The 26,469-nt window shown below is 43.0% G+C and overlaps 2 protein-coding genes across 2 annotated transcripts; one reads left to right on the top strand and one right to left on the bottom strand.

Annotated features, from left to right (window-relative positions):
* The first annotated feature begins 265 nt into the window (after positions 1-265).
* Positions 266-21,408, top strand: LOC109901680 (CUB domain-containing protein 1). Its single transcript, XM_020497666.2, has 10 exons — positions 266-445; positions 4,548-4,787; positions 5,085-5,453; positions 5,627-5,998; positions 9,370-9,567; positions 9,935-10,321; positions 11,299-11,488; positions 11,668-11,834; positions 14,284-14,371; positions 20,772-21,408. Exons 1-10 carry the CDS (start codon positions 376-378, stop codon positions 21,247-21,249), a joined length of 2,559 nt encoding a protein of 852 aa, XP_020353255.1. The 5' UTR covers positions 266-375; the 3' UTR covers positions 21,250-21,408.
* LOC109901865 (uncharacterized) lies at positions 14,800-17,090 on the bottom strand. Its single transcript, XM_020497859.2, has 2 exons — positions 16,712-17,090; positions 14,800-15,959 (listed from the first exon to the last, which is right to left on the bottom strand). Exons 1-2 carry the CDS (start codon positions 17,034-17,036, stop codon positions 15,430-15,432), a joined length of 855 nt encoding a protein of 284 aa, XP_020353448.2. The 5' UTR covers positions 17,037-17,090; the 3' UTR covers positions 14,800-15,429.
* Positions 21,409-26,469: the final 5,061 nt, after the last annotated feature.

The following is a 26,469-nucleotide window of genomic DNA, read 5'->3' as shown; positions in this document are numbered from 1 at the left end:
TGATATGTGACATTGGTCCAGTGAAGCTTGCTATCGAGGTCTAAAAGGCTCGATTTGACTAAATACCTATCAGACCCCAGTCCGTTCATTTTGTATTACATTAAAGCTTATTTGTCTATAAACGTTTTTTTAAACGGCACCGAGTTCAAATATGTTGCAATTCTTCAAGCAACAACTCACCTGTCCGAATGACTGCAAGAGGAACGCCTTACCTGAGAAGTGATGTCACACAGCAGGAAAGCAAATGTAGGTGTAACCCATTTTCCTCAAAGCGAAAGAACTACACGGAGGTCCAACGCCGTAGTCGCGATTTGTGCCAATTTTAGTTCAGTTATATAGCTTATCGTTTGAGATATCGACGCTGAAAATAAAGGCATGACTTTATCAACGGCCGGCTGGGCTCTGCAGCTTTTGGGGATCGCGTACGCCGTGTTCGTTCTATCAGGTAAGTCTGCTTACTCAGTTCCATTACATTACACATAATGGGGAGTTTTGTTAAGAGCCGTGATGCTCGGTCTGAACGATAACAAGCGTCGCATGCGGTAAGGTTTTGGGGAAGCATAAGGACATTGTCTTTCATTTCGGATAAATTGTTACACATCCTTATAGGGTTAGATTGAAGACATAGTGGACTACCTGTGCTAATTAACCCTCCTGTTGCGTTCGTTTCATGTTAATTATTTCTGTGTTCCCGGTCCATCTAAAATGACTGCCCCATTATAGCTGATTATACATCCATAATAATACATATATTATCACATAATGTTGTGTTAGATATTTTTATCAACTTAAGTTCTGAACGTTTTGAACTTCTATTTGCTATTTATGACCTGAGCTCATACAACTAGTTTTTGAGTAAAAAAAGCACAATATATGGATTATTTTGACTGTAACAAATACTCAGATGAAACATATTGTGCTATTTAACACAGACTACTTTGTGTCAATGTTCAACAAGGACTTTCTCCTCCTCACCAGTGTCATGATCAAAGATATGATCAAGAGCCTCACATACACAGTAAATCGTTTGGTCATTGTGTTGCGACAGAATGAATTGTGAGCAAGGCCTCAAAAAAACTTTATATACCAAACCTGCAAGAAAAGTTCTATATATTATTGAAACAATGTTGCAATTGTTTGTGAGAATGCCAACAGGTGTAGTTCCCGTGGGGGAAAGATTATATTGGGGAAAGGTTCCCGTGGGGGTTGCCATGGAAGCCAAGAAGGGATGTGTGTGCGTGTGTGCGTGTGTGTGTGTGTGTGTTCAAATACAAATGCATGTGGGGGTCTGGGAGAGGAAGTGTGGCTATCTGATTAATGGGCATGTGCCTGAACTCAATTTTATACACTAATTGTAGTCTCACCCATTAATTTCTTATGACCGATTATTTTTGACCGGGAACACCACAGGTGTACACAAGCTAAATAAAACACTTACAATTTTATGAAAATCATCAACATGTATTTTGTGTGTTCAGATGCCCTGTGTGGAATAAGTCATGGAACCTTATGACAATAAGATGAAATGAACTGCAGTTTTCAGAGAGAAACTTGTAAATCAGTCCAATTCGACCGGAACACAGCAGGAGGGTTAACTATCTTCTCCAAACACCTGTGTGTAGATGGAAGACAGATGCCACAATACTCTCTGCTGCAACTGTGTTAAAACCAATGAAAACAGTGCACAGTACAGTAAGTTTGTATTTTGCATTTGTGAAATGATTTGAATGTGATATGAAATTAGATGGATTTATGTTTCTAGAACCATATCGTAATTGAGATTCGATTCACGTTTAGATGGAGTATTTGGCTGTTTAGGCTTCCAGAGCCAATTCACCACAGAACATGTAAGGTTCGTGAACTAAGGAGTAATGTTAGGCTCCTTTTGTCCAATATATGGCCAGTTACTGCTGAGTGTCAGTAAACAGAATTATAATTTTAAGGTTTTGTTTTAATTTGTTAATAGTTTTAAACATTTAGAAGTGAACTGTGATACATTTGTGATTATTGTGATTCTGTAAAAAAATATATTTAAAAAATGTAACTGAAAAATAGGTTAAATTATTTTAGTTCCTTTTTATTTTATGACTAGGTCATTGCATTTGTCCCTGTACTATAAAGATTAAAATGTAGATATATATACAATGATATGTTCTATGACATGTTTCCCATGATAACACTTACTGATAGACACTAACAGTATTATGAAGTTGCAGGGATATTCTTGAATTGGAAGAGGATGTATTATATAGGTAGACAATGCATAAAATAATTGTTGTTGACACTGGCACATCCACACACAGACCTTTGAAAGGCCAGTCAGTTTCCTAAAACAAAAGCGTGTAGATGGGATGCAAATGACAGACAACATAGATGTTGACTGTCCCATGTTGTGCTTTATGAATAAACATAGGAAAACGTCTTTAATGCATGAGTCTGGTTCAGTGGATAAATAGGAATGATGTTGAATGCACTGTTGAAGGCATTGGTTCTATCCAAAGGCCAACTAACTAAGGAAAGAACTTCCAACTCATCTAATATTTTATTAGGAATCAGGTGGAACAACGAGGGGGCAGTATTTGCATAGGTCAGACAATAGGGGGAGGGGGCAGTATTTACATAGGTCAGACAATAGGGGGAGGGGGCAGTATTTACATAGGTCAGACAATAGGGGGAGGGGGCAGTATTTACATAGGTCAGACAATAGGGGGAGGGGGCAGTATTTACATAGGTCAGACAATAGGGGGAGGGGGCAGTATTTACATAGGTCAGACAATAGGGGGAGGGGGCAGTATTTACATAGGTCAGACAATAGGGGGAGGGGGCAGTATTTACATAGGTCAGACAATAGGGGGAGGGGGCAGTATTTACATAGGTCAGACAATAGGGGGAGGGGGCAGTATTTACATAGGTCAGACAATAGGGGGAGGGGGCAGTATTTACATAGGTCAGACAATAGGGGGAGGGGGCAGTATTTACATAGGTCAGACAATAGGGGGAGGGGGCAGTATTTACATAGGTCAGACAATAGGGGGAGGGGGCAGTATTTACATAGGTCAGACAATAGGGGGAGGGGGCAGTATTTACATAGGTCAGACAATAGGGGGAGGGGGCAGTATTTACATAGGTCAGACAATAGGGGGAGGGGGCAGTATTTACATAGGTCAGACAATAGGGGGAGGGGGCAGTATTTACATCGTCAGACAATAGGGGGAGGGGGCAGTATTTACATAGGTCAGACAATAGGGGGAGGGGGCAGTATTTACATAGGTCAGACAATAGGGGGAGGGGGAAGTATTTACATAGGTCAGACAATAGGGGGAGGGGCAGTATTTACATAGGTCAGACAATAGGGGGAGGGGGCAGTATTTACATAGGTCAGACAATAGGGGGAGGGGGCAGTATTTACATAGGTCAGACAATAGGGGGAGGGGGCAGTATTTACATAGGTCAGACAATAGGGGGAGGGGGCAGTATTTACATAGGTCAGACAATAGGATCAGCATCAAAAACAAGGAGGATGAGGATCAGGCACTCCTCATATATTGAAAAGGCCTTAGAGTGCCTTGGTCCTCTTTTTGGTTTTTTTGATGGCCAATTAACCCCTTTATCAAGAGCACCTTCAATTTACAAATATCTACTATTGTATTCTAGCAGCACCTCCCTTTGTTCTTTTTTTCTACAATCTGTAGGAGCAGTTTGGTTTGTAATGATATAGCTATAGTTTGGTTTGTAATGATATAGCTATAGTTTGGTTTGTAATGATATAGCTAGGTAGGCAGAATAATGTTTAGTCAAGCACCCAGATGTTGTGGCTTACACATATTATCCCAGTGTCAACAGTGACAGCTGGACTGTAATAGCTGTACATGTAACAGCGAGGGACAAACAAGGCTTCCCAGTAACGTCTCCAATGTCAAACAGTCACACAATCAGATTATATCTTGGCTACGTTACTAGGTAAGGTTTTTTGGGAAAGCATAAGTCAGACAGATAGAAGGAGAGAGAGAGAGAGAGCGCTTGTGTGTGTGTGTGTGTGCTTCAGATAGAGAGGGAGATGAAGAGAGTGATTGTCTAAAGATAAGGACGTTTACGGATACAGCATCACAGATATATGACAGTCTGAACTGTTGAACGACCAGGCCTATGTTTGTTCAGTAGGCCCTAGCTCACAGACGTGGGGCTGGTTAGTCATACAGGAAGTGGAGCCAAGCTGTTGACATCGATCATCTCCCTACACACTCCCTCAGTCATATGAGTCTTTTCTAACACGCTGTGGCAAAAAAAGGATATGAGGTCAGGCTGAGAAAAACTGATCAGTTGTCTTTTCTGTCTACTGAGTAGTAGTCCTACATGACAGTCAGAGAAAAAAGGGACATTGTTTTGTATTCCAAGACTCTGCTTATGTTTTGTACAAATTAATATAGTTTTGATAGAGGTGTGGTTATGTAAAATACCCATGTGGTATAGAACAACCCTGCCTCCCCAACTGATGCCACTCTTCTACCTTAATTCATCAATCCCTTCCTTGGTTGTTGTTCATTCAGAGGGTGTGACACTGACCCTCACCCCTGACCAGGGCACTACTCTCAACATCAGCCAGAGTTCAGAGCGCAGCAGGGGGTCAAAGTGTACGGTATGCACCGGTACAGGCTTGAAGAAGTCCTGCTCCAGGGCTGGAAGTGATTATGTGGTGCTGCTGACAGACCCCAAAGCTGCTGTGAACATGGTGTTCACCTGCACCAAACCAGAGGAAGTCTTTACTGTGGAGGTGGTCAGGGAAATAGGTAAGAACTCTCTATGAAATATATAATGGTGGTGGTTCCATGGTATTTAGAGTGTCCATAGTGTCCTTAGAGTGTCTATAGTTTGTCCACATGGTACAGAAATACAGTGTCATTACAGTATAGGCACATTGTGCACTGTAGTTATATTGCTATTACATAGTGCTTACAAGTGGGATACCTGTGTGCATTTTCATAATACATAGTCCATATGTGACTGTGTGTGTGATCATACCTGTGTGTGCGTCTGTGTATTACCTGTGTATTGACTTCCTCTAACTCCTACCCTCCTTCCATCAGATTGTACCACAAAGTCCTGTAATGGGGACATCACCCCCATTGAGTCTAGAACCGGTACGCTTCCACTCCAGAACTTCAACCGTACCTTTATCTGGAACCTGAAGGCCCCGGTTCCACGGGCGTTCCATTTGGACTTCACCCAGATGGGGCTGAGACAGATCCTGCCCTCTGAGAGATGTCCAGACCAGCACACGTATACCCTGCTAGCCCTCCAGAGGACAGGGGAGGCTGCCATCGGGACGTACTGCAGGAATGGCAGCGTCTCTGGGGCTCAGGTCTTGAACCAGGGCAGGCTCTCTCTGGAGGTCACTGGAGGACGGGAACTGAACCCCACCATGTTCAACGTGTCTGTTGGAGAGGAAATCAAATGTGAGTTGGTCAGACAGTGGTTTCAGATAACTGACGTAAAATGACATTGTTTTCATTAATATAAATGGATGACTTATGTCTGTATGTTTTTAGTCATGGCCACAGACATGATTTAATGGACCTGGTTAACATTGTATTTTCTGACACTTCATCAACATATCATTGTCCCTCAGCACTTGCTGTCCTCAAAGTGACTTTACCGGAAGGGACGTCATCTTCGGAGTTGCTCTCTCCAAACTACCCGAATAGTTTCCCTGACGATGACCTGATGGAGTGGAAGTTTGTGGTCCCTCCCAAACACAACGCTACGGTTGTCTTCCTGGGTCAGACCCAGCCGCAGTGCCTGAAGAAGGAGCCGGCTGTGGAGTATCACTACGGTAACGGGCGGTTCGCGGTGGTGAAGAAGCTGTCGGACCCCCAGCCGGCCCAACGTCGGGACTCCTTCTCCCTGATACTAAGGAACTGTGAGATGAACAGGATCGGGGACGGCTCCACTGGTCTCTCCCTCCACTTCAAGGTTTCAGCCAAGAGGAGGAGTCTTCCAGGTCACTATAGGACACTGTGTACAATAAACTAGATGGCTTTAGAAAACCCTCCTTGATTATCCCCAGCAATTTGACTGACTTTATCTTTTCCATTACCAGCATGCCTGATTCAACTGGTCAACTACATCAAGCTCTTGATAACTTGAATCAGGTGTGCTGGTACTGGAATAGGGAAGTGGAATGGCTAGGTGTTCTCCAGGAAAGGTTTGCAAAACACAGCTTTAGTAAAAAAGGAGAGGATGAATCATGTGTGAGTTTGTGGAAAGCCCTGCTCTTTCCCTCTCAATTCCTAACATGTATGAACACAGAAGGCAATCTTTTCCATTCCAGCCATTACATTGAGGCAATCCTCCTATAGCTCCTCCCACTGAGACTCAACTGAAGTCATGGTACCTAGAGTGCATTCGGAAAGTATTCAGACCCCTTCACTTTTGCCACATTTTATTACATTACAGCCTTATTCTAAAATGGATTAAATAGTTCCCCCCCTCATCTATCAACACACAATACAAAAACAGGTTTAGGCGATTACAGCCTCGAGTCTTCTTGCTGATCCTCTCAAGTTCTGTCAGGTTGGATGGGGAGCGCCGCTGAACAGCTATTTTCAGGTCTCTCCAGAGATGTTCGATCAGGTTCAAGTCCGGGCTCTGGCTAGGCCACTCAAGGATGTTCAGAGACTTGCTCCATTCATCTTTCCCTCAATCTTTACTAGTCTCGCAGTCCCTGCCACTGAAAAACATCCCCACAGTATGAGGCTTCCACCACCATGCTTCACCTTAGGGATGGTATTGGCCAGGTGATGAGCGGTGCCTGGTTTCCTCCAGATGTGATGCTTGGCATTCAAGCCAAAGAGTTCAATCTTGGTTTCATCAGACCAGAGAATCTTGTTTCTCATGGTCTGAGAGTCCTTTAGGTGCCTTTTGGCAAACTCCAAGCGGGCTGTCATGTGCCTTTTACTGAGGAGTGGCATCCGTCTGGCCACTCTACCATAAAGGCCTGATTGTTGGAGTGCTGCAGAGATGGTTGTCTTTCTGGAAATGTTCTCCCATCTCCACAGAGAAACTCTGGAGCTCTGTCAGAGTGACCATCGAGTTATTGGTCACCCACCTGACCAAGGCCCTTCCGCCCTGATTGCTCAGTTTGGCTGGGCGGCCAGTTTTAGAAAGAGTCTTGGTGATTTGGTCTTTGCTCTGACATGCACTGTCAACTGTGATACCTTATATAGACAGGTGTGTGCCTTTCCAAATAATGTCCAATCAATTTAATTTACTACAGCTGGACTCCAATCAAGTTGTAGAAACATCTCAAGGATGATCAATGGAAACAGTATGCACCTGAGCTCAGTTTCGAGTCTCATCGCAAAGGGTCTGAATACTTATGTAAATAAGGTATTTTTTTCAAAAAAAATTAAATGTACAAACCTGTTTTTGTTTTATCATTATGGGCTATTGTTTGTAGATTGATGAGGAACAAATGTATTGCATCCATTTTAGAATAAGGCTGTAACTTAACAAACATTTGGAAAAGATGAAGGGGTCTGAATACTTTCCGAATGCACTGTATATTAGCATTTTTTGCTCATCTTGTCCAAATGATCATAAAGTATCAAAGGGATGGGTGACCATCCCTTTAAGGCCAATTGTTGTGTAGTGTCACATGTATTTAGATAATGTAGTAGTAGTGGTAATAGCTACTGTAGTTGTACAGATCCAACATATTACAATTCATTATAATAACATGGAGCTTTTAGATCAGCGGTAATTTGACAAACCACTCTGTCTTGTGGTTAATGTTTACAACCATCACAATTCCAGTGGGTCAGAAGTTTACATACACTAAGTTGACTGTGCCTTTAAACAGCTTGGAAAATTCCAGAAAAGGATGTCATGGCTTTAGAAGCTTCTGAAAGGCTAATTAACATACTTTGAGTCAATTGGACATGTGCCTGTGGATGTTTTCAAGGCCAACATTCAAACTCAGTGCCTTTTTGCTTGACATCATCGGAAAATCAAAAGAAATCAGACAAGACCTCAGAAAACAAATTGTAGACGTCTAAGTCTGGTTCATCCTTGGGAGCAATTTCCAAATGCCTGAAGGTACCACGTTAATCTGTACAAACAATAGTACGCAAATATAAACACCATGGGACCACACAGCCGTCATACCGCTCAGGAAGGAGACGCATTCTGTCTCCTAGAGATTAATGTACTTTGGTGCGAAAAGTGCAAATCAATCCCAGAACAACAGCAAAGGACCTTGTGAAGATGCTGGAGGAAAGAGGTACAAAAGTATCTATATCCACAGTAAAACCAGTCCAATATTGTCATAACCTGATATGCCGCTCAGCAAGCAAGAAGCCACTGCTCCAAAACCGCCATAAAAAAAGACAGACTATGGTTTGCAACTGCATATGGGGACAAAGATCGTACTTTTTGGAGAAATGTCCTCTGATCTGATGAAACAAAAATGGAACTGTTTGGTCATAATGACCATAGTTATGTTTGGTGGGAAAAGGGGGAGGCTTGCAAGCCGAAGAACACCATCCCAACCGTGAAGCACGGGGGTGGCAGCATCATGTTGTGGGGGTTCTTTGCTGCAGGAGGGACTGGTGCACTTCACAAAATAGATGGCATCCTGAGGAAGGAAAATGATGTGGATATATTGAAGCAACATCTCAAGACATCAGTCAGGAAGTTAATGCTTGGTCACAAATGTGTCTTCCAAATGGACATTGATCCCAAGCATACTTCCAAAGTTGTGGCAAAATGGCTTAAGGACATCAAAGTCAAGGTATTGGAGTGGCCATAACAAATCCCAGACCTCAATCCCATAGAAAATTTGTGGGCAGAACTGAAAAAGCGTGTGTGAACAATGAGGCCTACAAACCTGACCCAGTTACACCAGCTCTGTCAGGAGGAATGGGCCAAAATTCACCCAACTTCTTGTGGGAAGCTTGTGGAAGGCCACCCGAAATGTTTAAAGGCAATGCTACCAAATACTAATTGAGTGTATGTAAACTTCTGAAATAAATCATTCTCTCTGCTATTATTCTGACATTTCACATTCTTAAAATAAAGTGGTGATTCTAACTGACCTAAAACAGGGAATATTTACTAGGATTAAATGTCAGGAATTGTGAAAAACTGAGTTGAAATGTATTTGGCTAAGGTGTATGTAAACTTCCGACTTCAACTGTATACAGCTTTTAACATTGCAGATGCCACTGGGGCAGACTTTTGGTATTCTTCTTCCTAAATGTGAAATCCTTGTATTAATTTTGCTGCGTGCCTGCATGAGTTATAGTAAGTTAGTCAGTGGAAGTGGATGTGCAGCTACATGTATATGATTTCTTACTGTGACATACTTTGCAGTGTTGTGCAACGTGGACCTGAGGAAAGAGCGGGGGCTTTCCCTCTATATTGAGAAGACTAACCTCATGTCTGACTGTGAGCTGAAGCTGAACTCTGTCATCCAGAAGAAAATCACTGTTCCCTCAGGGAAGATCTCTCAGCTGTCCTTCCAGGACTGCCCATGTCAGGAGCTGCTACTGACCACCATCAGAATCATAGGTAACTAAGGCCTAACTAGCAACACTGCTCTCCTCTGAGTTATACAACCATAAGCATTATTATTAACACTATGCTGCTCAGCCAGTCACTAACTTCTCATTGTGTTGGTCTGGCTTGACGTCATAGAAGAATAACATGATATACTTGTTCAACATGTGTGTGAGTGTGGCCTTAAGCCCTAACTAAACAATCACTGCAACCCAATGCTACATTTTTGGCTTCCCTTACACTTGAAACAATATCTGGAGTGTGGTAATTAGGATGAACAAATACTTTGACCTTCTTGAGATCCTAAGGCACCACAAACTCATGGTATATATTCAACTTTATTTTGGTTTGTATCCTTTACCTCCTCTCCATTTCTCAGAGTGCCGTCAGTGGAGGGGCTGTCAAGCAGCAGCAGCCCCTGTCCCTCTGACGGTGCCCGTTCTGGAGAGGTGTCTTCCCGCCCCCCTGGGCAGTGTCACCTGGATCCTCCGTCCCCCTCAGCATGGCACGGTAGAGCTCCTGCCCACTACTGGCAACCTGAGGCAGTCCCTGCCAGAACAACCCTGCAACGGCTCTATCACTCTCACCGTGGCCGAGGACGATGACGGCACCACCGTGGGTCAGTTCTGCCCTCAGGGAGCCATACACAAAGTCCAGGTCCACACCAACGTGTCCATCACAGCTTCAGCCTCGACCATGGGAGGCAAAGAGAGGTGGCCATTCTCACATCCTTTACTCAACATCTCCTTCACCAGGGAGATTGCAGGTAACATGTTTTAATTAAAGGTTTAACTGTGTTATTGTGAAGTGGAAACATCTAGGAGCAACAACAGCTCAGCGGTAGGCCACACAAGCTTACAGAATGGAACCACAAGAGTACTGAAGCACGTGGCGCATACATTTTTTTGACTGTCCTCGGTTGCAACACTCACTGCCGAGTGAGTTCCAAACTGCCTCTGGAAGCAATGTCAGCACAAGAACAGTTTGTAGGGAGCTTCATGAAATGGGTTTCCATGGCCGAACAGTTGCACACAAGCCTAAGATCACCATGCGCAATGCCAAGCGTCGGCTAGTGGTGTAAAGTGGTGTAAAGCTCACTGCCATTGGACTCTGGAGCAGGGGAAGGCGTTCTCTGGAGTGATGAATCACACTTCACCATCTGGCAGTCCAATGTTTTTTTTGTTTTTTTTAATGGTTCGGGCTAGGCCCCTTAGTTCCAGTGAAGGGAAATCTTAACGCTACAGCATGCAATGGCATTCTAGAGGATTCTGTGCTTCCAAATTTGTGGCAAAGTTTCAGCATGACAATGCCCCGTGCACAAAGCGAGGTCCATACAGAAATGGTTTGTCGAGATCGGTGTGGAAGAACTTGACTAGCCTGCACAGAACCCTGACCTCAACTCCATCGAACATGTTTGGGGTGAATTGGAACGCAGAATGCGAGCCAGGCGTAATCACCCAACATCAGTGCCCAACCTCACTAATACTCTTGTGGCTGAATGGCAGCAAGTCCCTGCAACAATGTTCCAACATCTAGTGGAAAGCCTTCCCAGAAGAGTGGAGGCTGTTATAGCGACAAAGGGGGGACCAACTCCATATTAATGCCCATGATTTTGGAATGAGATGTTTGGCGAGCAGGTGTCCACATACTTTTGGCCATGAAGTTACAACTTTAATTAATTGTTTTACATAAAAGTAGTACTATAACTGCATATATGTTATTATCCCCCTGATGTACACACAGAGAGATACATCTTCACGGTATACCCAATGAAAGGAGTACCAACTCTCCTGGCCACCCCTAGTTGGCCTGTGGGAATGAAGTCCTACTCCACCGTGTCCTGGATCGTCAATGTCCCCTCCAAGCTGGAAGCCCACCTCATGTTCAACAACATCAGCCAGCCCAAGTGCAGCAACCGCCACACGGGCATCAGGTACAACTAGAATAGAATGGGGTACCCCTCTGAGACGTCCTCTCTATGTTTCTTCATTCTAGGGAGTTTTTCTTGGCCACTGTGGTCTTGCTTCTTCCTTGCTTGGTCTTGGGATCCAGGCCAGATTACTGTAAAGCACTTTATGATGTGCTGTAAAGAAATACATTTGATTTGATCAGGGTGCAGATCCTGGGCTCCCTGGAGGAGATGTACAGCCGGCGGGAGGACGAGGAGGCAGGCAGGAAGATCACTGTCTCAGAGAGCTTCTACCTCAACATGTCCAACTGTATGCCTGAGAGAGGAGACTTCAGCATTCTCACACAGATCACACTGCACAAGGATAAGAGTGAGTGACCGACCATGTGGAGCAGTCATCATGATAAGCAATGTTGTTCTATCTCCTCTCACTCCCTTCTTCCTCTGGCCCTCTCCAAAGGTTGTTTGTTTAAAGTTCATTTGAAATTGCAGTGAAAATCTAACGCTCCATGTTTCTCAGCATTTCTATATACCATTCTAATATTTTGTTCATTCTGGTCTTACTACACTGAGTATACCAAACATTAGGAACACCTTCCTAATATTGAGTTGCACTCCCCCCATTTTGCCCTCAGAACAAACAGAATTCATTGGAGCTTGGACTCACTCATTAGGTAGGATAAGGCAGCTGCCTATGGCGGCAGATTGACGAGGGTGGCATTTTCTGAGGTAAACTGACAATTTTCTCAGCTAAACTGACCAAAAAATGAACGTTTTTCTCAACCAGTAGCATATGGCATTAGGTGAGCGTTGATGCCACCCTTTGATAAGCAGTGCCCACTTTGTCAAAGGCAAGGGCGCAAAATATTCTGCTCTGCACCAACATTCAGTCAAAAAAATGATCTAACATGAATCATGTAGCAGATATAAGCTATGGTAGAAAGAGTATGTGGCCTTTTCTGTAGCCTACAGACTGGAGATAAAATGTATGATAATGTAATCAGACGGACACTTTTTACATCATACAGGTTTCTCCCATTAAATAGCCTAACCTAAATGGAGCTAAATCAAATAAAAAATGCGTTGTCATGTTAACATATCCTAAAAACAGGATAGGTCAAAGTTAAATGGACAATATGGAATGGACAATCAAAACAGTTTTCCAGGAGTTTCACCCCATTGTCGTGATCAGTGGTTTCAATTTTGTATCTCTCCATTTTTGACAAGCTGATCATAGCAAAAAAGTACTTTTGCATTTCACGCTGTGCAAATAGGCTCACGATAACTCCTGATAAAGTTGGTAGCTGATATTCAGAGCTTAAATAGTCAAACTGATTAGTCACAGGAATCCGTACTAATGAAGCAAATGAAACGACCTGTTTGACAAACAGTAGGCCTACCTAGCACATGGATGGGCATTCATAAAATTAAATTGGGGGCCACATGGTAGGCTACACCCCAGTAAGCACAAGCCGACGTCTTTTGGAGTTTTTTTTTGTGTGTTTTACAAACGTTAGGCGTACCACATTGATGGGCATTCATAGAATTCAATTTCAGGCTACACCTCAGCGAGCACGGAAGCATGGACCAACTCCTTTTGGGTGTCATTTTTTGGTGCAGTCCGGATCGGCCTTGATTTACAAATCCATGGACATTGATTTTTGGTCCAATACAGACCAAATCTGTTAGACATTTTTTTCTTGCTTACTGGGAGTATTGTAGTTTTGGTCTCGCCTAAGGTGTGTGGTGGAATTATTCTAATCAACGGACTTTTAGATTTCTTCAAAACAATTGAACTTTATTATTTAATTATTGCAGTAATGGAGTTGGTCAGTAACCACCCTGGAGGTGATCCCTGAGAACTCAACCAGCAGGACAAAGCCACAGCATTTTATAGCAAAGTCCATCCTCCTGGATGTTCATGACAAATCACAGATGAGAGAATTTATACAAAGGTACATTGTGCTCTCATGCAACAGACATCACAATTACATCGCAACAGGTTTCTGTCTCAAGGTCGTTTACTGCTTGTTTATACAGAAATACTAATGTAAAATAGACACTAGGTCATTCCCTCAAATGATTAAGTTCAGTGTTCATCTGCCATATGGGAGAGAAAAAGGAGATAGGGTCTCCCTGGCACCGACAGACAGGCACACAGACAGTAATCGTGGGATGGAATGTTGTCTTATCAGCAAGCCATCGTAAATCTACTGTCAGCGTTAAAATCTCAACGGCTCCTCTCAGACACAGAGTTCTAGGAACACTATTCTGTTGACTATTAGATATAACAGACGGTGTGAATGTACTAATATAGGGATACATTCTAATATAAAAGTAATGTGAATAACATAATGTTGTAATTCTACGACAGGTGGCAGAACGGCAAGGACCGGCCCTGGTTGAGTCAAATTGGCTGAATGTCCTGGCTGGATGTCCTTTGGGTGGTAGACCATTCTTGATAACCATGGGAAATTGTTGAGCTTGAAAAACCCAGCAGCATTGCAGTTCTTGACACAAACTGATGTGCCTGGCACCTACTACTATACCCTGTTCTTGCCCAAGGCTTAAAAATCCTTCTTTAACCTGTCTTGTCACCTTCATCTACACTGATTGAAGTGGATTTAACAAGTGACATCAATAAGGGATCACAGCTGTCACCAGAATTCACCTGGTCAGTCTGTGTCATGGAAAGAATGTCCCTAATGTTTTGTATATTAAGTGTTATCAGCCTCCGGATTTGAAACATTATGTTAGTGAGTGGGTTGATAATGGGATATCAGTGAATATTGACCTGTGTGTGTGTTCCTGTTCCTAAGACCTGCTTCTGACCAGCATTCTGAGTGCGGTGGCAGCTCTGCTGGTTCTCATGGTGGTTGTGTTGGCTGTGGTTTGTGTGGTGATCAAGTAAGTGAGCTACCTTTTCTCTAGTGCTTCCTGATAAATGTTGGGATGGTTTCTCAGACAGATTCATCTCCAAGAAGAAAAAGTAGCAGGAGCGTATTCCAAAACAACCACAAGTGCTCTTGCAGAGGAATGGTAATGCAAAAGTTATAACCACAACTAGGTGCTAAGGACACCCTGATGAAGGCCTATGCCAATACGCATTAGTGTATTTTTGTGTTTTAGCCCACGTTGAAGGTTTAACTTTCAAAGGGTCTGGCCTTTGATTTCTTTATGCCACTTAGCACATATTTGTGGTTATAATTTTTCCTATTCAACTAGAGATTAATATCCATTGAAAGTGCTTTTTAGTCCAGGATTAGGCTTAATCTGTCTGAGAAACCGTCCTTTTGAGTACATATGGCAACTATGCATTAGCAGCCGACTCGTGACACTCTCCATTCAATAGTTTATTTGATATAAAAATTTAAAAAATGCATTTCAGTATACACAGACCTTCAGCAGACGCGCATGGGCCTCACTCAGGCCTCCTTTACTAGGATATGGAACTGGAGCATTTTATCAGTCATTTCTTCAGCAAAAACTGCTGTAGTGTTCTAATCAAGTTTGATTACGACAATATAGGCTACGCCTCCCTCACGTCCACATTGTTTTTACAACTTCAAAATAAAAAAAGACTGCTTGTAAATAATATGGACAGGCTCAGGCTGCAGGTCATAGGCCCAGGTCGGGGCGGTCTTCAAGAGTCCTGATATGCAATGTCAGACCCTGGCGAGTTTCAAAACGTTTCTTACACAAGAGAGCAATCCAGTTTCAGTTTGTGATTGCTCTTCCAGCAAAACCTCCTCATCCTCTGTGAAACATACCACAGATGTAACAAGAAAGTGATCCTGTACTTGCAACATGAAAATGTAGATGTTCTTTCAAACTTTCTACAGACTCAAAGGTTCTTCCACAGATACCACACAGAGATAGCTGTCTATGTCTATGGGCATGAATCACTAGATAAGGTTTTGCACATATTCTACAATGACTAACAGCATTACTGGAGATAGGGGATTTCAGATGTGACAACAGACATGGAAGCTTGGTCCAGCTTTAGTCTGTGTTCTCGTTGACTTGAGTGGAGGTCCTTCACTCTCCATCCGATCAACACTTTCACCGCTCTCACTCTGAGTTTCAGACCAGTCTGAATTGACTGCAGAGGGGGGCTGAGAGTCACTGAAGAACTCCGTTTTAATCTGTTCAATTTGCGTTGTGGTGCTGGGTAGCTCATCCCTCTCTGTGTTTTCTTCACGTTGGGTTAAAATTTGGTAAAAATGTGAGGACTGATGTGGGTTCTGATTATAGTCACATTTTACTCTGGCAGTAGATATGAAGGCTTCTGTATCAGCAGAATCATCCGTATCATCAGTATCATAATCCATCGCTTGAAGCTGCTCTCGTCCCTGATTGATGACCCATAGGTCCTCCTGTTCCACTTTAATCTGGGAAGGGTCCTCCTGCCCCAGACCAGGACTACAATCCTGCTTGCAGTGCTGCTGCTCAAGGGGAACCTCTTCAGAGATGGAGAGAGTGAGCTGCTGGAGGTCTGTGGGAAAAAGAGCATGACATATTTAGTTAGTACATTGGCTAGTACATTCAAATGCTGAGATGCTGGCTTACAACAAATGTGTTCTAGCCAGATACATGTAACTTTTGAGCTACACAGTAACAACATTTCCAGACAGTTTACACGGTAGCTGTGATGGAAACTGGAAGTTTCGGTACAGTTGTATAAATGCCTACAGATAATATGTTCGTTTGACAGTGTGATCTTTTTGTGTTGGTCAAATAAATTATGCGATAAAAGGCGCTGCAAACGAATGACTTGATGGATGCTTTACAAATAATTATATTATCGCGGTTTTCCATAATAATCTCATGTAGACTAGTTTACCCGCACAGCCTGTAGTGTAGGCTTTATGCGAGCTGTTGGCTAGAACACACGTGCCATGACCAGAGTAGGCACATTTGCTATTTAACGGGACAGTTTGTGACGAAACTATTGGTAGTGTTGAACATGTGATGAAAACATATTAAACTTTTGATTTTTATTCGGTACATGAAACCTTAAACGAAAAAGTACACTGTGTGCACTACGTCACGTACACCGTTTGGTGGAAACGCTACTGGTGGGGAAAATTCGAATTTTCTTAGTGCGGATTTTAGAATGAAAAACGCATGAAAATCTGTCGCCAATTGGATGAAAATTTAGTGATGAATCAAATTGAATTTACCAACATGCATTAGGCATCTGTATAAAATGATGGTTGTTACGGGCTTAGCTAATAAGTAACGCACCTTCAAGTCTCTGTAACCTTATTTCTGGTTTAAGAACAACATCCAGCAGCCTCTGTAGCCGGGCGTTCTCTTCTTCCGAACGGGACACTTTTTCCTTGTACTCTGCTATCGTTCGGTCTTCCTCCTCTTTTGAACGGCATAATTCTTGCTGGTACTCTGCTATCGTTGTTTCAACTGCCCCGAATAGCTCATCGACAGCCTCTTTTAATCGCATGTTAAGCAAAATTCTCAATGATTTTATGTTAGGCAACATTTTGTAGTTTACTAGCTGAGTAGCTGCTAGCAAGTGTTTTTCCTGTTCCACATGCTCTTTTTCGAAACACATTTTTACACCATCACCACCTGCTGGAGTGGAGTGCAACAGTGACGGTGGACTGTTGTGGAGATAATTTTTTAAATTTAACCTTTATTTAACAAGGCTATGTGTATTTTACTTGTCTATATTAATATAGCTACACTCCCGAGGTATTTTCAATTTCGAAAAATGGTAATAAGGGATTACTTGTTTGACATTGTAGTCATACAAGTGCCACCAGTAAAATGTGTTTTTTGTTTGTTTATTTGCCTTGTTTGTAACTTGTTTTTAAAAAACATATTTCGTACATTATGCTGCAGCTACTGTCTCTTACGACCGAAAATAACTTCTGGACATCAGGACTGCGATTACTCACCACGGACTGGCAGAATCCTTTTTTTCCTTTAACGAGTCTGACGCGAACGATATACTGCTTTCTCGGGAACAGGCCCAGATCCCCGTGATTTGCGTGAAGAGGAGGCGGAGAAAAAGGGGACGGAGGACAGGCTGTCTTCTGAGAATTCGTAGGTGATCGAATAAACCCCCACTTCCTTCCATTCTGATAGCAAACATGCAATCTTTGGACAATAAAATGGATGATCTACTTGGAAGATTAAACTACAAATGGGACATTCAAAGCTGTATTATCTTATGCTTCATGGAGTCATGACTGAATGACGACACTATCAAAATACACCTGGCTGGTTATACGCGGCACCGGCAGGGTAGAACTGCGGAGTCTGGTACGATAAGGGGCGGCGAACTATGTATTTTTGTAAATAACAGCTGGTGCATGATTACTAAGGAAGTCTAGAGCTATTGCTCGCCTGAGGTAGAGTGTCTCATGATAGACCACACTATCTACCTAGAGAGTTTTCATCTGTATTTTTTGTAGCTGTTTACATAGCACCACAGTCAGAGGCTGGCACTAAGACAGCATTGAATGAGCTGTATTCCGGCATAAGCAAACAAGAAAACGCTCACCCAGAGGTGGCGCTCCTAGTAGCTAGGGAAACTTAAATCCATTTTACCAAATTTCTATCAGCATGTTAAATGTTTACAACCAGAGGGGGAAAAAACTCTGGACCACCTTTACTCCACACACAGAGACGCATACAAAGCTCTCCCTCGGCCTCCATTTGGCAAATCTGACCATAATTCTATCCTCCTGATTCATGCTTAAAAGCAAAAATTAAAGCAGGAAGCACTAGTGACTAGATCAATACAAAAGTGTTCATATGAAGGAGATGCTAAGCTACCGGACTGTTTTGCTAGCACAGACTGGAGTATGTTCCGGGATTCCTCCGATGGCATTGAGGCAGGGTAGCCTAGTGGTTAGAGAGTTGGACTAGTAACCGGAAGGTTGCAAGTTCAAACCCCCGAGCTGACAAGGTACAAATCTGTCGTTCTGCCCCTGAACAGGCAGTTAACCCACTGTTCTTAGGCCGTCATTGAAAATGAGAATTTGTTCTTAACTGACTTGCCTAGGTAAAATAAAACTAAATAAAAAAATTGAGGAGTACACCACATCAGTCATTGGCTTCATCGATAAATGCATCGATGATGTCGACCCCACAGTGACAGTACGTACATACCCAACCATAAGCCATGGATTACAGGCAACATCCGCACTGAGCTAAAGGCTAGAGCTGCCACTTTCAAGAAGCGGGACTCTAACGCGGAAGCTTATAAGAAATCCTGCAATGCCCTCCAACGAACCATCAAACAGGCAAAGCGTCAATACAGGACTAAGATCGAAACATACTACATCGGCTCTGATGCTCGTCGGCTGTGGCAGGGCTTGCAAACCAAACCACAGACTACAAAGGGAAGCACTCTCCCTGTCCGAGTCTGTAATACCAACATGTTTCAAGCAGACCACCATAGAGCCTGTGCCCAAGAACACTAAGTTGACCTGCCTAAATGACTACCGACCCATAGCACTCATGTCTGTAGCCATGAAGTGCTTTGAAAGGCTGATCATGGCTCACATCAACACCATTATCCCAGAAACCCTAGACCCACTTCAATTTGCATACCGCCCCAACAAATCCACAGGTGATGCAATCTCTATTGCACTCAACACCACCCTTTCCCACCTGGACAAAAGGAACACCTATGTGAGAATGCTATTCATAGACTACAGCTCAGCGTTCAACACCATAGTGCCCTCAAAGTTCATCACTAAGCTAAGGACCCTGGGACTAAACACCTCCCTCTGCAACTGGATCCTGGATACTCCCTGTTCACTCATGACTGCACGGCCAGTCACGACTCCAAAACCATCATTACGTTTGCAGATGACAACAGTTGTAGGCCTGATTAACGACAACGATGAGACAGCCTATAGGGCGGAGGTCAGAGACCTGGTGTGGTGCCAAGACAACAACCTCTCCCTCAACAGGATCAAGACAAAGGAGATGATTTTAGACTACAGGAAAAAGAGTACCGAGCAAGCCCCCATTTTCATCGAAGGGGCTGCAGTGGAGCAGGTTGAGAGCTACAAGTTCCTTGGTGTCCACATCACCAACAAACTAACATGGTCCAAGCACACCAAGACAGTCGTGAATAGGGCACGACAAAACCTATTCCCGCTCAGGAAACGTAAAAGATTTGTCAAGGGTCCTCAGATCCTCGAAAGGTTCTACAGCTGCACCATCAAGAGCATCCTGGCTGGTTGCATCACTGCCTGGTATGGCAACTGCTCGGCTTCCGACTGCAAGGCACTACTGAGGGTAGTACGAACGGCCCAGTACATCACCGGGGCCAAGCTTCCTTCCATCCTGGACCTCTATACCAGGCAATGTCAGAGGAAAGCTCTAAAATTGTCAAAGACTCCTGCCACCCTAGTCATAGACTGTTCTTTCTGCTACTGCACGGGAAGCTATACTCGGGGCACCAAGTCTAGGTCCAAGAGGCTTCGAAACAGCTTCTACCCCCAAGCCATAAGACTCCTGAACACCTAATCAAATGGCTACCCAGACTATTTGCATTGCCTCCCCTCTCCTCTCCCCCTCTTTTACACCACTACTAGTGGTGCCAGGCCATTAAGGATCTTGAATACAAGACATGCGTTGGTGTATTGCACAAGATTTTCCCAACTCAAGAGCTCATGCTTTCTAAGGATGTGACAATGATGATGGCTATTGGGCTTCCTATCAAGCACTTTGAGAGCCTGTTTGTAGACAGACTGAATAGGTTTTAATGTTGTACAGCAAGCTTGGGCCCAACTAGTCAAGCAGTATGTTAAGTGGGGGAGTATCATAGATTTGAAGTACAGTTTTGCTACCTCTGTAGTCAAACAATTTCGTATAAATCGGAAATGAGCTAGGTTGAATTTGGTTATTTGAATTACCTTTTTCACATGCTTTTTAAAAGAGAGGTTGGAATCAAGTATGATGCCAAGGTACTTAAAATCGGATACCACCTGGAGCTTCTCCCCTGACACATAGACATCTGGCTCAGTAGCATCTGTTGCCCTCTTTGTGAAGAACATGCAAACAGTTTTTTTCACATTGAGATGCAAACACGAGTCACTGAGCCACTTTGTAACCTGGACCATTACAGTAGTGAGTTCTTGTGCAGCTTGTTGTTTGCTCTTTGCATGCACATATATCACTGTATCACTAGTGCACACATACATAGGGTCTTTATATAATTCTGGGACTTAATAAGTGTGACTATTTAAGACAACATAATTTGCTCTCTTTACAGTAGCCTACCTTTTGTGTGTTAATGTGTTTTGATCTCCCTCCTGTTGAATAGGAAGAAGAAAAGGCAGCTGTCTCACCAAGTGTCCACCTACAACCCCAACGGTACCAGCTTCCTGCCAGGGCACAACGGGAGTTTCCCCAAATCACGAAAAGACAACGAGTCCCACATCTACGCCTCGATCGAGGACACACTTGTATACAGCCATCTCCTGCGAGATGGGGCAGAGATGGGTGTCTATGGAGACCCGGCTGTGGATGTGTACCAGAGCTTTACTGGGCCCACAGAGACTAAGCCCCTCTCTCTGGGGACAGTCTCTGAACATCCAGAGGTGGGCATCTACCAGCCTTTTGTGCCCCCATCCCATTTTGCCCCACCCGTCCCCAATAGACCCTTAAGTCAAGCCCAGCAGCCTATGGTGGACAATGAGCTGTACGGCTCCAGAAGCAATGGTGACACCCCTGCACAGTCTCAACCGAACAATATGAACACAGAGCAGGCTCCAACGGTGGAGCCAGAGGCTCATGACTGAAAGGGAGTGGACTGTAGGTTGGGGGTATATGCCAAGCACAGTACCATAGCCCTTCTATTCATAGCATACACAGTACCAGTCAAAAGTTTGGACACACCTACTCAATCAAAGGTTTTTCTTTATTTTTTACTATTTTCTACATTGTATAATAACAGTGAAGACATTAACTATGAAATAACACATATATAATCATGTAGTAACCAAAAAAGTGTTAAACAAATAAAAATATATTTAATATTTGAGATTCTTCAAAGTAGCCACCCTTTGCCTTGATGAAAGCTTTGCACACTCTTTGGCATTCTCTCAACCAGTTTCACCTGGAAAGAATATAAATTAACAGGTGTGCCTTGTTAAAAGTTAATTTGTGGTATAGATTTTCTTAATGCATTTGAGACAATCAGTTGTGTTGTGACATGGTAGGGGTGGTATACAGAAGATATCCCTATTTGGTAAAAGACCAAGTCCATATTATGGCAAGAAAAGCTCAAATAAGCGAAGAGAAATGACAGTCCATCATTACTTTAAAACTTGAAAGTCAGTCAATCCAGGAAAATGTCAAGAACTTTGAAAATTTTTTCAAGTGCAGTTGCAAAAACCATCAAGTGCTAGGATGAAACTGGTTCTCATGAGGACCGCCACAGGAAAGGAAGACCCAGAGTTAACTCTGCTGCAGAGGATAAGTTCATCAGCCTCAGAAATCGGTAATTAACTGCACCTCAGATTGCAGCCCAAATAAATAGAGTTCAAGTAACAGACACATCTCAATATTAACTGTTCAGAGGAGACTGCGTGAATCAGGCCTTTATGGTCTAATTGTTGCAAAGAAACCACTACTACAGGACACCAATAAGAAGAAGAGACTTGCTTGGGCCAAGAAACAAGAGCAATGGACATTAGGCCGGTGGAAATCTGTCCATTGGTTTGATGAGTACAAATTTGAGATTTTTGGTTCCAACTGCCGTGTCTTTGTTAGACGTAGAGTAGGTGAATGGATTATCTCTGCATGTGTTGTTCCCACCATGAAGCATGGAGGAGGTGTGATGGGGTGCATTGCTGTTGACACGGTCAGTGATTTATTTAGAATTCAAGGCACACTTAACCAGTATGGCTACCACAGAATTCTGCAGCGATACGCCATCCTATCTGGTTTGGGCTTAATGGGACAATAATTTGTTTTTCAACAGGACAATGACCCAAAACACACCTCCAGGCTATGTAAGGGCTATTTGACCAAGAAGGAGAGTATGTGCTGCATCAGATGACCTGGCCTCCATAATCACCTGACCTCAACCCAGTTAAGATGGTTTGGGATGAGTTGGACCGCAGAGTGAAGGAAAAGCAGCCAACAAGTGCTCAGCATATGTGGGAACTCCTTCAAGACTGTTGGAAAAGCATTCCTCATGAAGCTGGTTGAGAGAATTCCTAGCGTGTGCAAGGCTGTCATCAAGGCAAAGGGTGGCTGCATTGAAGAATTTAAAATCTAAAATATATTTGGATTTGTTTAACACGTTTTTGGTTACTGCATGATTCCATATGTATTATTTCATAGTTTTGATGTCTTCACTATTATTCTACAATGTAGAAAATAGTACAAATAAAGAAAAACGCTTGAATGAGTAGGTGTGTCCAAATGTATGTGATTCACTGTAATTTCTTAGAATGTATTGTGTGTCAAAGAAGCCCACATTGTTTGATAGTTGGTAATGTCATGTGTTTTGGCTTTGGGTACCTTTTCACTGCATAGTGAAAGTGTAACTTTCTATGTGAGCATTACCCATGCTAAGTTTTTATGTCCCAAATGTTTGCTTTCAATTTATTTGAAGGGTATGTACAGAATGTTGATTTTCACTCAATGTTGTAATTTTAAAAAATGTAGTTTGAACAATAAGGACCTGTTTCATTGATGTAGAAATCCTAGTCTTGGACTAAAAAGCAATTCGTTTCAACTGATTGCTCCATTGAGCATCCTTTTTTTAAGGAATATGTTTAATCTGGGTCCTGGAAACCGACCCTAAACTTTTAAATAATCTTACTTTTGAATGAATGATAATAGAGATGAACATACTATGTGTATTTGTATATTTCATTAAGTTTACAGTGAATGTGTAGGAAGATAAAATGTAAAGGTAAAAATGGATTATGTCAAAATCCTATTTTTTGCGCACATACACACACACTTAAATCATAGTTTATTCGTCATATGCACAGGATACAGCGTAAACGGTGAAATAAAATGCTTACATGCGAGCTTCCTCAACATTGCAGAAATAATAAAATGAGCGGTAAAACTAACGCAGTCCTGATAAAGGAATTTATATGTTTAAAGTAATGACTAAAGAATTCCACCCTGAAACCATATAATTGTATGAAATGTGTGTGTGACAAGGCCATTGTGTTATTATGTAGCAATGTGAGAGTTGAGACAACAAAGGACAACTGAAATACAGATGACCTTGTTGTAACTCTGAAAACTAGCAACAGGAAAGAGGGCCCTTCCAAGGCCTCTCTAATCTAGGGAGCAGAGGAACAGCGAGAAACTGCCAAGGCTGGTAGAAAAGTGATAAAACTGTGTGTGTGTGTGTGTGTGAGAGGGGGGGAGTTATAAAATGACTGTTTTTGCATTTCTGACTTCAGAGCTCTCTGAATAAAGAATTAACCTTTTGAAGAATCTGAGACTTTGCCTAATTATTATTAAACCCAGGGTCTTACAAACCTCTGGGAATTGGTCAAAGTTATGAAATAGTTGAGTCATCATCATTGGAATTGAAAATTCTCGTAACAAGTCCAAAATACTATGTCAATAAATAAGGTAATATAAAAATACTGTGAATATACTACTGTATGTCAGTGGGCATACAGTAGTTATATACAAGTAAGTAGTAAGTGAATAGTGACTAGTTAGGAGCAAGGTAGAGTGGTAAATAATAAATAGGTATGTGTGTTGTGTATGTGTGTGAGAGGGAGAGGGAAGTGGGAATGCAGAGATTCTGTGCAAATAGTCTTAAGGTGCAGGTGGGGCCTCCCGGGTGGCGCAGTGGTCTAGGGCACTGCATGGCAGACTCCGGGTTCGCGCCCAGGCTCTGTCGCAGCCGGCCGCGACCGGGAGGTCCGTGGGGCGACGCACAATTGGCCTAGCGTCGTCTGGGTTAGGGAGGGTTTGGCCAGTAGGGATATCCTTGTCTCATCGCGCACTAGCGACTCCTGTGGCAGGCCGGGCGTAGTGCACGCTAACCAAGGTAGCCAGGTGCACGATGTTTCCTCCGACACATTGGTGCGGCTGGCTTCCGGGTTGGATGCGTGCTGTGTTAAGAAGCAGTGCGGCTTGGTTGGGTTGTGTTTCGGAGGACACATGGCTTTCGACCTTCGTCTCTCCCGAGCCCGTACGGGAGTTGTAGCGATGAGACAAGATAGTAATTACTAACAATTGGATACCATGAAATTGGGGAGAAAAGGGAGACAAAATTTTAAGTAAATAATAATAATAATTTACAAAAAGGTGCAGGTGGACTTCCGCCAGGGTTTAGCTGTTCAACAGTCTAATGGCCATGAGGTAGAAACTGTTTCTGAGCCCTGATGCTCCTGTACCACATGCCAGGCAGTAAGGGAGTAAACAGTCCACGCCTGGGGTGGCTGCATTCTCTGGCAATCTTCCGGACTTTCCTCAGACACCGCCTGGTGTAAATTTCCTGTAGGGCTAGGAGCTCACCCCCAGTGATGGGCTGGGCAGTTTTCACCACCCTCTGTAGATCCACGTCCGAGGGCGGTGCAGCTGCCGTAGCAGGCGATGATGAAGTCAGTCATAATGCTCTTGATGCAGCTCCAAGGTCCGCTAGAGGGTGCTATTATTATCCAGACGTCAAGTAATAGCGCCCTCAGCGGACCTTGGGGCTACTCTTGATGGTGCATCACACACACACACACACACACACACACACACACACACACACACACACACACACACACACACACACACACACACACACACACACACACACACACTTTCACAATGGCCTTTTCTCATTTGGGTAAAAGTCCATCCTCTTTCCTCCAGCCTCTCTCCTCTGTGACCTGGAAACCGATAAGTGGTTGAGTGGTCGAGGAAGTGCCAATTCTTTAGTAAGCAGATGTAGCCTATAGTCAAAATTTCACCATAGAAACATGGAGGCAATCATTTTATAAAGACTTCCTCATATGCGTTCCGCTGTTCTGTTGGTTTTCTTTCAACTTTCTTTCATTGTCTAGCGGCTAAAGGCATTATCCTAGTCATATTAGAGACCAATCCCATTATAGATCCTGCATCTTTAGATCTCCCCTCTTTCTACATTTCAAGGATATTTTTATCTCTGTTCATATGCGCATTTAAGAAAGGTGTTTTCCTGTAAATTGCATTTAGGAACATTTGCGTGTATGCCTTACTGCTGTGTGCACATTGCTGCACCTAAAATATGAATAAATAATAGTTTATCTGATCTGTTCTTTTAGCTTTATAAATTGATATGGCGTATCCCTCCATTACTTTGTATACCCAATGCCCACTGAAAAATACGTTTGTATATGGTAATACAGCAATATACCCTCCACTACACCACTGCAGAGGACGGAGGAGAGAGGATGCAAGGATTTAAGCAAACCAATTGAGGAAATGCCAATGACTACAGTATAAAGGAAAAGGCCAACGTCATGGCCCTTTACGAATATACTAGACTAAAATAATCTATTGAAGAAAAGTATAAAACGTTTCATACATGATAACGAACTAATAATACTAATGAGTAGATAAAAACCTAAGAGATTTGAATAGAAAATGTATCCGTATCTAACAAATATTATTGCATAAATAGCCATTCGATGAGTAAACTTTGTCAAACCAACCTTCTGCGACTCAGAGTGCGAACTAAAAAGGATTGCCGATGTAGTCGATCAACAGCGGGCCCACAGACAGATATTTCAGTGGATGTATAAATGTGAAGCATCCGGTTGGCGTTTCCACTAACTACCAAATATGGTAGTGAGAGGAAGCCCACTGCCGCGCAGTGGGAGAAGATGTAACGAGATGGATTTTGGCAGAAATTCTGCAAATCTTCTCATCAATTAAATATTTGATCTCAATATAGTTTTCTGTTCCCAAAACTAGAATATATTATGAACAGAACAGACTAAGTCTTGTAGACTCCGCCATTTGCAAACGTTTTACAAAATCACGCTTTTTTTAGGAGTGCA

Source organism: Oncorhynchus kisutch, linkage group LG13 (assembly GCF_002021735.2).
Source record: "Oncorhynchus kisutch isolate 150728-3 linkage group LG13, Okis_V2, whole genome shotgun sequence".
Classification (NCBI taxonomy): domain Eukaryota; kingdom Metazoa; phylum Chordata; class Actinopteri; order Salmoniformes; family Salmonidae; genus Oncorhynchus; species Oncorhynchus kisutch.
Note: the sequence above shows the minus strand (reverse complement) of the source record. Positions and strands in the feature narration are given on the sequence as shown.